General features: G+C 22.3%; 2 protein-coding genes across 4 annotated transcripts in view; one reads left to right on the forward strand and one right to left on the reverse strand.

The window, feature by feature from the left end:
• LOC127291603 (serine/threonine-protein kinase S6KL) overlaps positions 1 to 16,925 on the forward strand; it is a 79,504-nt gene that overhangs the window by 6,996 nt on the left and 55,583 nt on the right. The window lies entirely within an intron of this gene.
• On the reverse strand, positions 1,450 to 11,769 carry LOC127291602 (neurofilament heavy polypeptide-like). The gene is made up of 3 exons (XM_051320801.1): positions 11,506 to 11,769; positions 5,137 to 6,134; positions 1,450 to 2,797 (listed from the first exon to the last, which is right to left on the reverse strand). Exons 2-3 carry the CDS (start codon positions 6,124 to 6,126, stop codon positions 2,540 to 2,542), a joined length of 1,248 nt encoding a protein of 415 aa, XP_051176758.1. The 5' UTR covers positions 6,127 to 6,134; positions 11,506 to 11,769; the 3' UTR covers positions 1,450 to 2,539.

The raw sequence follows: 16,925 nt of genomic DNA on the forward strand, positions 1-16,925 counted from the left end.
ACCCACGTGATTATTATCTCCTTACCTTTCAATAAACTCTTAATAGCTCTTCTTGTTCTTTTCTTAAAATACAAATCTCGAATAAAATTAAAAGTCAGAAGTTTCGTTTAAATTTATATTATGAAAATTTCTTTCCAAGTTTTTTCAATTAAATTAAAAACTAATTAAAATTTTTTTCAAATATAAAATTATTTATCAATTATTTATTAATTTAAAAACTGTTATTATATTTTTCATACAATAGATATAGTTTGAACAATAAATTAATTTTTAAATAAAAAAAAAAAATTTATAATAAAAAATGCCAATTTAAAAAATTTTAGGTTATTGTCTTTTCAATTAAATAAATATATTAGTACGTTGATTCGTAGAAATATTCGATGATAATAACAAAGATTAAATTATGTTAAATTTCTTTCAAACTGTTTTTATTATAAATTTGTTAATGATGTTTGATATGATAATATAGGGATTTTTTTTAACTTTTTATCATAACCTTAAAAAATTTTTCCTTTCACTTTTTCGAAATCTGCCATAACAGATATATTACCATGGAACACCATGAAAAATTCATTATTTACCATGGATTCTTAAATTTGAATTTTTCCAAATTTTTAATTTTTTAAATTAAATAAATTAATCAAATTAATAGATTAAAATAATGTGATCGAACACGTGGTAAGTCTTTTATTCTTTTAATTTTAATAATTTAACATTCTAATTTAATAAATAACAATCGAAATCTTTTTATTTATTAAAAATTTTGTTTTACTTACGTGTTTGTCTTATGTTTGTTATACTTATACTTATTTCAAAAGTGCATTGACTTATACCTGATGAGGGCTAAATAGCCGAAACATGTAGTAACAACGTTATGTCAACCAATAAATAAACATCTTAACTGTAAAAGGCCTCTAAACATCATTAACAAGATTAAATTATGATTATGAAAAAAGTGAGGTTATGTTTTTTTTTCATTATTTTTGCTGTTTTTAAAATCCATGTGGCAAGTCCACCACAAATATTAACTAATTTACGAAATTTTATTTTAATTTGATATCACAACATGATATTTCGAGTCGTACCTTTTCAACATAAATATTATTTCGAAATATTATTCATTAGCCACACAATACTTACCAATTGCAATTTTTGTCTCTTTAAAAAACTCCCATTTTTGTCCTCACACAACATGAACCTATGAGCAAATTATTTTAAAGGAACGTTTTCAATGTACGATATTTTTAATTGGCGCGAAAATTTGAATTCCTAAATTTATTATAATTTGTTTTTTTCCTTACTAGTAATTTTAAATTTCTATTTTTAATTTACAATGAAATGAATGTAAATTAAATTTTTTACTCCTTATTATTATTTATAGTAATTGAGAATTTCCAAAAATTCAATTTTTCAAGGCAAAATTGCATAGGCAAAAAAAAGACCAAATAATTATAATGGCAATAATTATTATTGTAACGATGATGATAGTAATAATACAGATCATAATAGATTAATAAGAGCGGTACATGAATTTTGTTTAACAATAATTAGCGGTACAAGTATAATATATAAGGCGGTAGTCGTCTAAAAAAAAAAAAAGAAAACTATTACGAAAAAAGAAAAAACTAATCGCTAGCAAATTTTGGAAGAACCGCTTTTGTTTGTTTTTTTTTTTATTGGGATAGACAAGATTTGTTGGGAGAAGAAAAAAAATGATGCATGAAAATCGACTCTCGCCGATAAGATAATATACTCGCGGGGACTACTAAAAAAAAAAGGGCGAAATTTTTTTTTTGTTTCTCAGACCGAAAATAATTTTTTCTCAATAGAAATCAATTTTTCGGTCTTGAGACAAAATTATTAGCAAAAAAAAAATAGATCGCGATGGTTAATTTTTTTTTTTTTTTTGTACCGGCATTTCGATGCAATGTTTTTGCGTCCATACAGCGCGCCCCCTTAAGAACCGGAAATTTTTAAAAAATCGCCATCAGATGGCGTCAGTCTGAAACTGCTCTCTTTGTCGTGATACAATTTCTATAGAAATTTTGTTAGTTCATGGCGTATTTGCGCAAGAAAATAGTTTCATGAATGAGAATGAAAAAGGATAAAATTACATTTATCCTTTTCCATCTCATATGCGATTCGCTAACTTATGTCATACGCTACAAACTGATAAAATTTTTTTTTATAGATATGTGAATTTATTTTTATTTGCTGTTAATCGAGAATGAATTTACTGCTTAAAAAAAAGATTGTGTTTTTTTTTTATTTCTGTTATTACAGTTCCCAATGTCTCTCTCTCTCCTTTTTTTCAGGGCAATCTCACATTTTCTCAATTCATTAAGCCGCACATACTCTCGCGTCATTTTTTCCTTTTCATTAATACACACACACATACATGGATTCACATTTTAATCAACACATACAAACAAAAATCTTTCTCATTCATTAATCTGTTCACTTAATAAGATACTTTTTCGGAATGAAATACGATTTTCTGTAAATGAATTAGCCGCTTAAGAGGAGCTTTTTTTCAGAACTAATCACTAGTGCCGCCACTGGGACTGCTGCTGCTTTTGCTACTTGCGTCTTGCGTTTTTTCGGCTTCTTTAACTTCCTCGGGTTTTGGCAAAGCTTCTGCTTTTTGTTCCTTTTCTTCCAATGGTTTAGCGTCATCGTGGGGTTTTGATTCCTCGGATTTTGGTTTTGGTGCTAATTCCTTGGGTGATTTTGGCTCTTCAGCTGGTTGAGCTGGCACTACTGGCACTGATTCGGAATCAAGTGTCTTGAGCTCTCTCTGTAAACAAAAAAATTTTGCCATGAATTTTTTTTTTTCAATTCGAAATACACAACGGCAGTTAAATAGAAATTTTGTTTCTTAATTCTATGTTTTAAATACAGTCGACAAGTGTAAATGTGACGTGCCAGGAGAAAAAAGATATTAGGGGGAAAAAAATTTTTTAGGTTAGGTTTGTGATTAGTGGATTTTTAGTCGCGTTACAAATATGCTTGTTATGATTTTAACGGAATTTTTGAAAATTTGGGACATTTCTGTAAATAATTTTATTCGTGGCGTATATTGGTTAAGGCCAAAGCAGAATGAATTTATTATTTACGTAAAGCAGACTGGAAAATATGATAGAAAAGGATAGATACTATTTCTGTCGTTTTCTATCTCATGTCTTGTTTCCGTAACCAACTTCATGCTGCTTTGGTCTTTAGGGCTAACGCACAATAGTTTTTCAAAACGCTGTCAAACTTCTATAATAATTTTTTTAGTTCGTGGTGTTTGTTGTAAAGGCCGAATGAAGCATTAAAGGCCTAAGCAGAATAGATTCTTGAACGGGAACGCAATCGTGAACGGAAACGTAAGAATGGGTGAGAGAAGAATAAAGATATTTGCTATCCTTCTCTTACACATTCTTACGTTTCCGTTTACGATTGCGTTCCCGTTCAAGAATCTATTCTGCTTAGGCCTTTAAGGCCTGAGCAGAATAGAAACGTAATCGCAATCGTAAACGGAAGAATGAGTTAGAAAAGGATAGTCATATAGTGTTGTTCTTCTCTTACTAATTCTTCCGTTTGTAATTACAATTACGATTCCGGTACATATCTATTGTGCTTAGGCCTTTACACCTTTGGTAAAAAAAAATTTTTATTTTGCATTTTTCAAAATACACAAACCTGTTTGGTTGTTCACTCTAACTGATAATGGACAATTAATTAGATTTTTGCATTTCGAAAAATCAAAGTAAAAATTTTTTTTACCAAAGGTGTAAATGCTTCATAATATGTTTCATTCTTAAAGGCCTAAACAAAATAGAAACGTAACTGGAATCGTATTCCTAAACACAACCGAAAGAATGAGTTAGAGAAGGATAGACATATTGTTTGTCTTTCTCCAACTCTTTCTTTCGGTTACGTTTCCATTCTGCTCAAGCCTTTAATGTTCGGGAAATTATTGTGCTTAGACCTTTTGAGGTCTATCTCCCTTTACTTTGTCGTCTGCTACACTGTAAGAAATTTTTAAGGCCAACCCAGAATAGAAACATAACCGAATCGCAACCGCAAACGTAACCGGAATAATGAGTTAGAGAAGGATAAACAATCTATCTATCCTTCTCTAACTTATTCTTCCGGTTGCGTTTACGATTACGATGCCGATTACGTTTCTATTCTGCTCAGGCCTTTATTGAAAATCAATCCTTGTAACTTTACTATATTTATCGAATTTTTAATAGAACAACGAAATTCCAAGGGTATACAACGATTGAAAATTTAATGAAAGTGTAATTTAAAAAAAATGTGTAAACTTACTGTGATTGTTTCTTTAAAAGAGCAAAAATCGATATGCATGTAAACAAAACCATAATAATTATCAATAATTGTCAATTAATGCAATTAATAATTTCCTATTACACAATATCATAATCGACATATATATATATATAACATTTGTAAACAAACATGGTTGGGAAACAAGAGCCCAAAATATATTCGTCCAAAGCGAAATTTCAATCCTACCCAACTCTGCTTTAGACGAACATATTTTGGGCTCTTGTTTCCCAACCCTGTTTGTTTACAAATGTCATATATATATGTTGATTATGATATTGTGTAATAGGAAATTATTAATTGACAATGCATTAGAAATATTTATCAAGCGTAAATTACTTAAATTTTCTTCATTTATAATAAATAAATTATTGATAATTATTTGAACCATAAAAATAATTAAAAATTTTCAAGTATTGTGATTGTCGTTAAAGTTGGAAAGCCGTAATTATTGACACGTCTTTAATTTTTATTAAAAAATAATTAAGATTAATTTGTTTTCCAATTTTTAATTATTTTATCAGCTTCTATAAATCCAAATACGTTCATTGTCCCTACTCGTCATAATTTTCACAGCCTGTTTTTAGTAAAAATTTCGTAACTTTTAATTTTAACTTTATCAAATTATTAAAGTAGGGTTGATTGAGAATTATGACAAATGGGGATAAGGGAAACCAACCTTTTAGTGAAATTAGTGGGCTTCCGATAGTTTTGCTAATATTTTTTTGCAAATATAAAAATTTCTTTATAAAATCAAGTGAGGAAAGCAGGAATTATAGTTTAGTAGAAAAGAATTTTTACCTTTTCATCGGCAGCTTCACTATTTGCTGTTTTTACAATTGTTGAAGGGATTTCTTCAATTTTCGCTGGTTCAGCGGCAATTTTAGTTGGTTCTTCAGTTTTGCTGGACTCTTGAATTTTCACCGCTTCAGTGGGTGCAGATTTTGCCTCTGGTGCTGCTGGTTCCTCAGATCGTGCTCCCTGTTTACCTTCTTGTGGTGCAGTGGCAATTGGTGATTCACGTTTAATTTCCTCTTTCTCAGGGATTTTCTCCTCTTGTTTCTTAGGTTCCTCGGGCAATGGTGCCGTCTTTTCATCAGCTACTGGTGTATCGGCAACTTTTTCAATTTTCTCCAAAGTTTTCTCCTCGGGTTTTGCTTGTTCCGATCTCTTTTCAATTTGTGCTTGCTTCTCCTCGGCTTTTGCTTCGGATTTAATTTCAGGTTTTGGTGTATCCTTGGGTGCCTCTGCTGGTGAATCGGCAATTGGTGCTGATGGTGCTTCTGGAATTGCAGCTGTTTCAGATTCAGATCTAGCGACAATTTTAGTTGGTGCTTCGATATTTTCTGATTTTTTCTCATCGGCTAAAATTTGTTTCTCCTCTTTTTTTGGTTGTTCTTTCTTTTTTTCCTCAGAGCTTTCGGCACTTTCAGAACTCTCATCACTTTCTTTGCTTTCAGATGAATCGTCAGAGGGTGTTGAACGTACTTTATGCTCATGATTGTCGTGAGCATGATTTTCATGACCCTTGTGTGCCTCATGACTTTCGTGATCCTTGTGATTTTCATGATGAGTGTCGTGTTGTTCTGCCGCCAATGGTACAACAGCCGATGGTTCGTCTTTTAGATGAGTGGTGGTATCTAATTTTGCCGGTTGTTCTGCTTGAGTACTTGAGGCGACTTTTTCCTCTTGTTTGGATTCAATTTTTGTCGATTCATCAGCAACTGGCATCATGAGAACAGTCTTCACCGCCAGAAGGCATATCGTCAGGACTAGAATATATTTCACCATGATGCTACCTAAAAAATAGAAATTTAATTTGAAAATTGTTGGGGGTTTGGAAAAAAAATAAATTGTGAGTAGGAGACGGAATTGTGTTATAATGTGAATGGAGTTTGAGTAATTTTTCAGTTAAGAGATGATCCACCATGGGGATTGAATGATGCTCTATGAATGAAATCGTATGAATGAGAGAGGAGGTGGTCCGATATAGCAGTCAATGAGTTAGAAAGAGGAAATCAAGAAGAAGAAGAGAAATAAAATTTAATCGTTGGGAATTGATGTAAGGGTCAATTTGTCACCTTTTGTCATATACTTTAATGGCTCTGGGGAAAATAAAAATCCTTTCTATTTTTTTTTGGGTAGTTTCAATTTCTTTTTTCTTGATTTGGCAATGCACCGCGAAATCGTGTTGATCGTAAATCAAAGATTGCAAAATGAAGTAAAAAAAACTTACGGTTTTAAATTGTATATACGAAATTATTAATTTTCATAGTAGGAATTAGATTAACTTTTTCCGCGAGAACAAAAAATGTATAACTTTACAATCGAGTTGTTTCTTTGGGATTAGCATAATATTTTTGCTCTCTCTTTCTTTCTTACTACTGAAACGGTAAAGTCACGTTGAATCAATAATTCCTTAGCAACAAGCAATATATATCGACTAAACATTTAGAAAAAAAAAAAAAAAAAAAAAAAATGTAATTACTCATATATTATTATTTAACGAGGAATCATGCGGTATAGGTGAAATATTAAATTTCTGAAGACTTTTCACTTGGCCTCGAGGCTACTCTTGTCGTTAAATTTATTTTATATTTTATACAATAACATAACGAGAGAGGAGTAGTAGTAGTAGTAGTAGTACTACGTATCGTTTTCGAAACCTTTTCTTATGCGGTCTTTCGTTACAAAACTTTAAAACAAGTGACCTTTTTGCGCTCTTGGTTCACTGAGAATACTTATATATATATGTACTTATTTCAAGTTAAAGGAAGGTTGTAATATCTTTTGTTCGAATAATTTTCAGAAGAGATTTTAACAGAGAGAGAGAAAGGGAGAGATTGAATCCAGAATGGAAATTTCCACTTGTCAGGTTGTCGACTCAAGTCTCCATTGAACAAAAAAATAAAAATAATAATAATAATAAAAATAATGTTGATGGGTCCCTATTACTTCATCAAGACCATTAAAGAAATAATAAGATTACAGAGAGAATTTTTTTTTTTTTTTTTTTTTTTCAAAGGGTTGGGATTTATAAAATTACATGTAGAGAAAATAAACAAAATAATTTTTGGAAAAATATTTTTTATAATTTATAATTTACGGCAATAAAAAAAAAAAAATTATTTCAATCAAATAAATATTTTCTTGAACCAAATAATTTTTTTTCACCCAGAAAAATGTTTTAATTAAACCAAATATAATATATTTGTGTTAAATAAACGAATATTTGTCTCATTAGTCAACTAGCCTATTTATTTGGTATAAATAAATTTTTTTTTATTTAAATTAAATAAAAAATTTATTTGAATTAAATAAAAATTTATTTGAATTAAATAAATATTTATTTGACTCTCGAGATAAATTAAATCATTTTTCTGGGTGTTTAAATCAATTAAATGGTATTTATTTTAAATACAAAATTTAATTGGTTCAAATAAAATTTATTTGGTTCAAGTAAATATTTTATTTGACAATAATCAAGTAATCGCGAGTATATTTGAATTAAATAATTTTTTTTTTCACTTGGTCAATAGCCAGTAAATTCTTAAAATAAATTATTAATAATTAAAAAAATAATTTCATATTTTAATATTAAATAATAATAATAATAATAATAATAATAATAATAATAATAATAATAATATAAAAATAATAATAATACAAATATTTTTTGTAATAATAATTGTGAGTAATAAGCAAAAAAAAAAAAAAAATTATTTAAAAAAAATATATTTTAAAATAATAATTTTCAGTAATCATCGTTTATTTGTAAATAAATAAATGAGAAAAAAAGAATTGTTTACTGAAAAATATTTCAGGAAAAATTTTTTTTTTTTTTTTTTTTTTTTTAAACAAATGGAACAAAAAATGCGATTTTTTTTAAAAATAATAATAATTTTGAGTAATAAAAAACAAAAATGGAAAAAAAAAATTTTTTTAATGCGGAAGATGGTAATTTTTAAATTCTAATGTAATAAAAAAAATTGTAATAAAAATTTTTTTACTCATCGTAGCTAGAAAAAAAATAATACTAAACCAAAATGAATAAAAGATTACAGTCGACACAATTTTTTAAAAATATTTATTCTATTGAAGAATTGTTTCTAATTGTTTTCACTCAGGAGGAATTTCCTCATTTTTTTTTTTTTTTTTTTTGTTTTAGGTGAGTCAACGCATGTTTTGATATATCTCGATTAATTTACGTAAGTTGATAATTTATTAATTCATATTTAATTAAAATTAATTCGTACGTAAAAAAATAATTTTTTTTAATACCTACTTTTTATTTAATACTATTTTATTATTATTATTATTATTATTATTATTATTATTATTTATTAACTAATTTATAATAATAATAATAATAATAAAAATAAAAAAAAATAATAATAAAAAAAATATAATAATTTATAATATTTTTAATAGTAACTAATTATTACTATTATTAATTATTATTTATTAATAATTATTACTAATATTTATTACTATTTTTTAATTCAATGTGAAAATTACTAAGAATTGTTTATGGGGAAAAAAAAAATTATTTTGATATTAAAAAAAAAAAAATCACGTATATTATAGATTTGATTAATAAATATTAAAATCGATAGTAATTTTTTTTTTCCTCATTGATAATTAATTTAAATTTAAATAATCGATGAAAATATAAATAGAGAGAAAAATAAAAATTGAGGAAATTATTTCTATACTAAATAGAATATAATATTATGATGAATATTGATATGTAAATTGTGTTTTTAAATTTTTTTTTCTTTTTTTTTTTTTTTGTTAAAAAAATAATGGAACGCGTGATTGAAAAAAAAGTGTTATTTTACGTGACCTTGAAATAGAATTGAGCTAATTACTGATTAGTGGATTTGTGCTGTAGGCTATAAGGGAAATTTTAATCCAAAAAGGGGGGGAAAAAGGACGTCACACATATATAAGAAAATACCGAGATAGAACGCTTTATAGAATTACGCAAATGCACATAACCAACACAATATACAAATATTATGAGCAATTTGCGTCTTTGCTAATTATTATTATTATTTTTTTTTTCTCTGACTATATATGGGGTTTTTTATATATATAAAGATATGTATATTGTCAAATATGGAATTCTTGATTTTTTTCTCTCTTTTTTCGTTTTTCAATTAATTTTTTTTTTTGAAAATTATTTTTTTTTTATTTTAAATTATGAAAATATTTTCTGTTTTATTTTAAAAATTTTCTTTTTTGAATAATTTTTTTTTTTTTGAAATTTTTTGCATTGTATTAATTTTTAGAAAAAAAAAATTTTTATTTCAATCAAATAATATTGGTTACTTAACTAATTATCAAAAAAATAATTATACTTAAACAAAAATGATTTTTATTTGAAGTAAATAAATTTTTATTTGAAGTAAATAAATTTTTATTTGAACCAAACATTCTTTATTTGACACAAATAATTTTGATTTAATTTAAATAAATTTTTATTTGTATGCAAATAATTTTCATTTGAATTAAATAAATTTTTGTTTTTTTTTTTTCCAAATAAATTGTGTGACAATTTAGATTAAAAAAATTTTATTTGAATAAAATAAATTTTTTTTCCCAAATAAATAATTGTAATAATTTAGATAAAAAAAAAAAAACTTTTTTTTTGTATTAAATAAATTTTTTAATTCAATCAAATAAATTTAATTTGAATTCAGTAAATTTTTATTTTTACCAAATAAATTGTAACAATTTGAACCAAAGAATTTTTATTTGAATTAAATGAATTTTTATTTGAACTAAATAATTTTGTATTTGAACCAAATTATTATTATTATTTTTTTTTTTATTTATATTTTTCATGATTCTTAATAATTCAGATCAGAAAATAATTTCCCAAAAAAAAAAAAAAAATTTATCACAAAAAAGAAATTTATTTCGTATTGTTAAAAAAAAAAAAATTGAGATGAAAAAAAGGGGAATTTGAGAAGAAAAAAAATGATATGTGAAAAAAAATTTCGAAATTCTACTAAAATTAAAAAAAAAAATTAAAAACCTCCTCAAGGCTTTGACATTGAAATTATTAATCAGAAGAAATTTCAAAATCAAAATACTGATTTTGCTGGAGTGTAATATTAATATTTACATAAAAATATTGCAAAAGTTTTTTCGATACTTTAAATTTCACAATGATAAAAAATTAAAATAGTGTATAAATAATAATAAATAAATAAATAATAGTAAATAATTAAAAAAAATAATAATTAATAATAAATAATAGTAAAAAATTAATAATAAATTAATGAAAAAAATAAATTTTTTTTAAATTATACACAGAGAAATATTTTATTTGCATTTATTTGTGACAAATAAAATTTATTTGACGCAAATAAAAAAATATATTTGTAACAAATAAAATTTATTTGACGCAAATAAAAAAATATATTTGTAACAAACAAAAATTTATTTAATTCAAATAAAAATATATTTGTAACAAACAAAAATTTATTTAACTCAAATAAAAATATATGTTTGCAAACAAATAAAAATTTATTTGCCTCAAATAAAAAACATATTTGTAACAAACAAAAATTTATTATAACTCAAATAAAAATATATTTGCAATAAATAAAATTTATTTTACTCAATAATATATTTGTAACAAACAAAAATTTATTTGATTCAAATAAAAATATATTTGTAACAAACAAAAATTTATTTAACTCAAATAAAAATATATGTTTGCAAACAAATAAAAATTTATTTGTCTCAAATAAAAAACATATTTGTAACAAACCAAAAATTTATTATAACTCAAATAAAAATATATTTGCAACAAATAAAATTTATTTTACTCAAAAATATATTTATTTGAAATAAAAAATTTAATTTAACACAAATAAAAGTTTACTTAGTGTAAAATAAAAATTTGTTATCTAAACCAAAAATACAAAATTATTTGAAACCAATTAATATTTATTTGAAACAAAGAAATATTTATTTGTCTCCCGAGAAAATTTCTCTGTCTTTAAAAAAAAAAAAAAAAAAAAATTAAATCTTTTTGATTTTGATAACAAATAAAAAAAATTTCCATTTCAACATTGAATAATAAAATTTTCGTTTTTTTTTTTTGGAGAGTGTAAATGAATGATTTTTTTTTTCGGGGAAAATTTGTGTACTCACTTTTTTTTTATCGATGACGTCAAAAGTGAAGATAAAAAAATGAGATTCACTGGAAAATTTGCACGGTAAAACTCGGTCCTTTTTTTTTTTTTGATAGAAAAAAACTTTCGAAGTTTTTTTTTTTTTTTTTGAAAAAAAAAATAATTGACAAGTGCGTGAACAGTCGAGTTCGCGCGCGCGTGCGTTCACAAAGCTCGAACTTTTTTATAAAGGAGTAGCAAGAGATGTTCGGGATGAAGGTTGGGTCGAGTGTCGAGTCTTATTCGATGGGGCCCGGCTTATATATCCAATTCCCCACCCCAATCAGTAGGGTTCTGTTAAAGGAGGCCCCAGCCCTCTTAGAGGCCCCTCTTTTTTTTTTTTTTTTTATTTTACACGATACTTATTATTATCATATAATAAAAATAATAACAATAATAATTATTATCTAATAATAATAATAATAATAATAATAATTATTATTATTATTATTACATAGTAATAACAATAATAATAACAATATTTTTATTTAATTTTTTTAAAAAATTATTTTTTGCCATCAAATAGCAATAATAATAATAATAATAATAATAATTTTTTTTCAAATTATTATTTTTATTGTAATTGTCATTGTCATCATCGATTCCTGATATCTTCATCTTTGTCTTTTTTTCTTTTTCTTTTTTCTCTTTCATAATTTTCTTCTTTGTTGTCTTTAATAATTTGTCTTTTTCTCAAAAATTTATCAGAAATTAATTTAATAACAATAACTATAAAAAAACAATAATAATAATAATATTATTATAGTTATTTTTGTTATTTTTACTATTATTGTTGTTATTTTTTATTTTTATTATGGTTATTTTTTTATTACAGTTTTTATTTTCCATTGTTATTTTTGTTATTTTTAGTTATTTTTGTAATATTATTTGTATTTTTTGTTATTTTTGTATTTTAATTATTATTTTTTGTTATTTTTGCATTTTTATTGTTATTTTTTGTTGATTTTATTATTTAATGTTATTTAATTTTATTTTTATTATTATTGTTGTTATTTTTTATTTTTATTATGGTTATTTTTTTATTACAGTTTTTATTTTTCATTGTTATTTTTGTTATTTTTTGTTATTTTTGTAATATTATTTTTATTCTTTAATTGTTTTTATTTTTTAATGTTATTTTTTTATTATTATTGTTGTTATTTTCGTATTATTATTATTGTTAATTTTTATTTTTTGTTATTTTTGTATTTTTATTATGGTTATTTTTTTATTACAGTTTTTATTTTTCATTGTTATTTTTGTTATTTTTTGTTATTTTTGTAATATTATTTTTATTTTTTAATGTTAATTTTTATTATTATTGTTGTTATTTTCGTATTATTATTATTGTTAATTTTTATTTTTTAATGTTATTTTTATTATTATTGTTGTTATTTTTTATTTTTATTATGGTTATTTTTTTATTACAATTTTTTATTTTTCATTGTTATTTTTGTTATTTTTATTTTTTAATTGTTTTTATTTTTTAATGTTATTTTTTATTATTATTGTTGTTATTTTCGTATTATTGTTATTGTTAATTTTTATTTTTTTGTTATTTATGTATTTTTATTATAATTTTTTGTTATTTTTTTGTTATTTTTTTCTTTTTATTGTTATTTTTTGTTGATTTTATTATTTAATATTATTTTTGTTATTTTTATTATTATTGTTGTTATTTTTTTATTTCCATTATGGTTATTTTTTATTAACAGTTTTTATTGTTATTTTTGTATTTCTGTTTCTATTTTCTAATGTTATTTTTTATTATTATTGTTGTTATTTTCGTATTATTGTTATTGTTAATTTTTATTTTTTTGTTATTTTTGTATTTCTATTATCATTTTTTGTTATTTTTGTCTTTTTATTGTTATTTTTTGTTGATTTTATTATTTAATGTTATTATTGTTATTTTTATTATTATTGTTGTTATTTTTTTATTTCCATTATGGTTATTTTTTATTAACAGTTTTTATTGTTATTTTTGTATTTCTATTTCTATTTTCTAATGTTATTTTTTGATTATTATTGTTGTTATTTTTGTATTTTTATTATTGTTATTTTTTTTATTGTCATTTTTTGTATTTCTTTATGGTTTTTTTTTTGTATTTCTTTATTGTTATTTTTTGTTATTATTGTTAATTTTGATTATTATTGTTACTTTTTTATTATTATTATTGTTATTAAATTAATTTCCGATAAATTTTTTTTTCAATTAAATGAATTTTTTAATATAAATAAAAAGTTTAAAAAAAAAAAAAATATTAATTAGATAATATAGAGGTCACATAACGTCAATTCTCACGAAAGTTGCAAAAGTTGAATTTTCCTGGAAGCAATAAATTATCAGATATACATATAATATTTTAATGGAAAATGTAAATGTTTCATTGATTGCTTGCAATGATTTTATGAAATAATTATGATGATACTGAAATAATTATATTTATAATTTCTTGGACTTTAATATGACAAAGAAATTGTTAATTACAAAAAAAAATAAAAAATTAACAAACAATATAAAATTATTAACAATCATATCATTTATATACAATACAGAAAAAGCATATTATTTATTATTTAATATATTAATTAATTTATTTCAAAAATTTAATTATTTTCATTATTTATTATTTTTTTTTCTATTACTATTATTGTTATTACTATTGTTATTTTGTTATTATTATTTTTATTATTATTTATTTATTTTTTAAAATTATTATTGTTATTATTTTTGTAATTACATATTATTTTTTAATTATTATTATTATTATTATTATTATTATTTTTTTTTTATTATTTTTATAATTATGGTTTATTGTTATCTTTCCTTTATTTTTTTCTATTTCTTCTATTACTTATTCTTTTTTTTGTTTTCAGAAAAAAATTGAAAAAAAATTAATTTTGCAGTAAATATTTCAATATAAATAAATAAATAAATAAATAAATAAATAAATAAATAATATTTAATATTTGGAGAAATTTAAATATTAAAGTTTTGAGTTTGAAAAAAAACATGTTTTTTTTAATACACAGCTTTTCAGTAGATTCTTCTAGTTTTATTTTTTGTTCTTTTTTTTTTTTTTGGTCAAATGTAAAACAGCTGTCACGTTAGATAAAAATCTCGACCCCCTATCAAAAAAAGATTTGAAAAGGGAATAAAGAAGAAAAAAGAAAAACAATCTTTTAAGTTTGAAAAAAGAAAATTCCTCGTATTTTATCATAGATCCAATATTTTAAAAAAAACTCTCAGATTAATGAATGTTAATTTGAAATAAATATTAATTTATTGTTAATTTATAAATATATTAATTAATAATAACTTAATAATTTTTTGTTTTTCGGGGACAAAATAAAAAAATTCTAATTTCTTAATTCTATTTAATAAAACTATAATAAATAATATTAAAATAATAATAATGACAATAATAATAACAATAATAATAAAAGTAATAAAAATAAATAACTATAATAATAATAATAATAATAATTGTTATTAAAAAAGTTCAAATTTAGTAAGAAAAAAATTTTTTTATATAAATAAAGTAAATAATAATATAAATATTATTGACCCGTCAACATTCTAAATAAATAAATAAAAAATAATTATTAAAAAAGGAAAAATCAAATTATTTTTAATATTAGAAATTAGAAAAAAAAAAATTTCGATTAAAATTTTTTTTGAAAATGGTTTAAGGTTGAACATTTTTTTTTTTTTTAATCTATGGGTTTCTTATTGCCCTACATATATTTTTTAATATTTATTTCAGACTTGCCCTAAAGTCGTCGTCTCAAATTTCTTATAGCTTCGAAACCACACTTAAAGGACTCGTCGAGCAGGTCCTTGAGGCGTGTCTAATATGACAAATAAAAAAAACGAAAAATTGAAAAGGGACAGAAAAATGAATGTAATAATATTGTCTAAATTTTATTTTATTATTTTTTTTTTTTAAAGAATTAAAATTTTAAAAAAATTTGAATTTTAAACAATTTAAAATATTCAAAATTTAAAAAAACTTTTTTTTTTTTTTTTTTTTTTGATAAAATAAAAATATTAAATATTTTTCAAAACAAAATTTCCAATTTTTTTTTGTCCCCTTTTTTCATTTTTTATTGTATTTCATTTATTGTTATTTTTCTAGTTTTTTTCAAAAAAAAAAAAAAATTTTTTTTATTTTTTTTTTGATTTAATAGAAGAAAAATCTTAAACACAGTAATTTATTTTGAAATGTGGTGTAGACATTTTAACCCTTTAAAAAAAAAAAAATAAAAAAAATAAAGAAAAAGAAAATTAGAAAAATGATTCATTTTAATCTTTTTTTTTGCGTCGGAATTCTACTGTACTATAAGTACGGTAACGGTCCTCAGAGCTCTAAACGTCAGCTAAAAATTTCTTTTCATTTTTAACCACATTTACCTTGACTTTGTCCATTCTAACTGCACACGAAGCCACATTTCTTAAATGTCTTGAGACGTTAAAGATTACTTGGAGAATAATGACAAGTCCCGTCAACAAGTCTAAAAACCTGCTGCGAAAACTATTTTATATATTATATATATATACATGCAATTTCATTTCATTTATACGGAAATTGAATAAATTTTTTACTATTATATAATAACAAATTGTAAACTGACCTTTATTTCGAAATTAAATATTTAAATGCAATTTATTCTCAAATTTAGAGTATTTTAGTTTTATGTTAAGAATATAATCTTAATTTAAGAATATATTCTTAATTTTAAAAAAATTGATTTAATTTAAGAAAATATGTACTTTGAGAATATAATCTAAATTTAAGAATATTTACTTCATTTTTGGTGTTTACTCTTATTTTGAGAATAAAATTTTGAATAATATAACTGTGCTTTTAGTTCTCGCTAACTTGAATAATTTTTATTATATAATTTCTATCTTAAATTAAGAATATAATCCAAATTTAGAAATATATTCTTAATTTGAGAATATAGTCTAAATTTAAGAATATTTTCTTAATTTGAAAATAAATATAATCTAAATCTAAGAATATATTCTTAATTTGAGAATATATTCTTAATTTTAAAAAATATGATTTAACTTAAGGAAATATACACTCACTTTGAGAATATAATCTAAATTTAAGAATATTTTCTTCATTTTTGGTGATTACTCTTATTTTGAGAATAAAATTTTGAATAATATAACTGTGCTTTTAGTTCTCGCTAACTTGAATAATTTTTATTATATAATTTCTATCTTAAATTAAGAATATAATTCAAATTTACAAATATATTCTTAATTTGAGAATATAGTCTAAATTTAAGAATATTTTCTTAATTTGAAAATAAATATAATCTAAATCTAAGAATATATTCTTAATTTAAGCATATAGTCTAATGTAAGAATATATATTCTTAATT

The sequence above is a fragment of the Leptopilina boulardi genome, unplaced genomic scaffold (assembly GCF_019393585.1).
Source record: "Leptopilina boulardi isolate dan_hultmark-lab unplaced genomic scaffold, ZJU_Lbou_2.1 LbouV2_144, whole genome shotgun sequence".
In the NCBI taxonomy this organism is placed as follows: Eukaryota; Metazoa; Arthropoda; class Insecta; order Hymenoptera; family Figitidae; genus Leptopilina; species Leptopilina boulardi.

Excerpts from the sequence above, each read along its gene's own strand:
- LOC127291602 (XM_051320801.1), bottom strand. The coding sequence starts at position 6,126 with ATGGTGAAATATATTCTAGTCCTGACGATATGCCTTCTGGCGGTGAAG. Across the intron at positions 2,798-5,136 it reads GTGAAGCTGCCGATGAAAAG|AGAGAGCTCAAGACACTTGA; the intron begins GTAAAAATTCTT and ends TTTTGTTTACAG.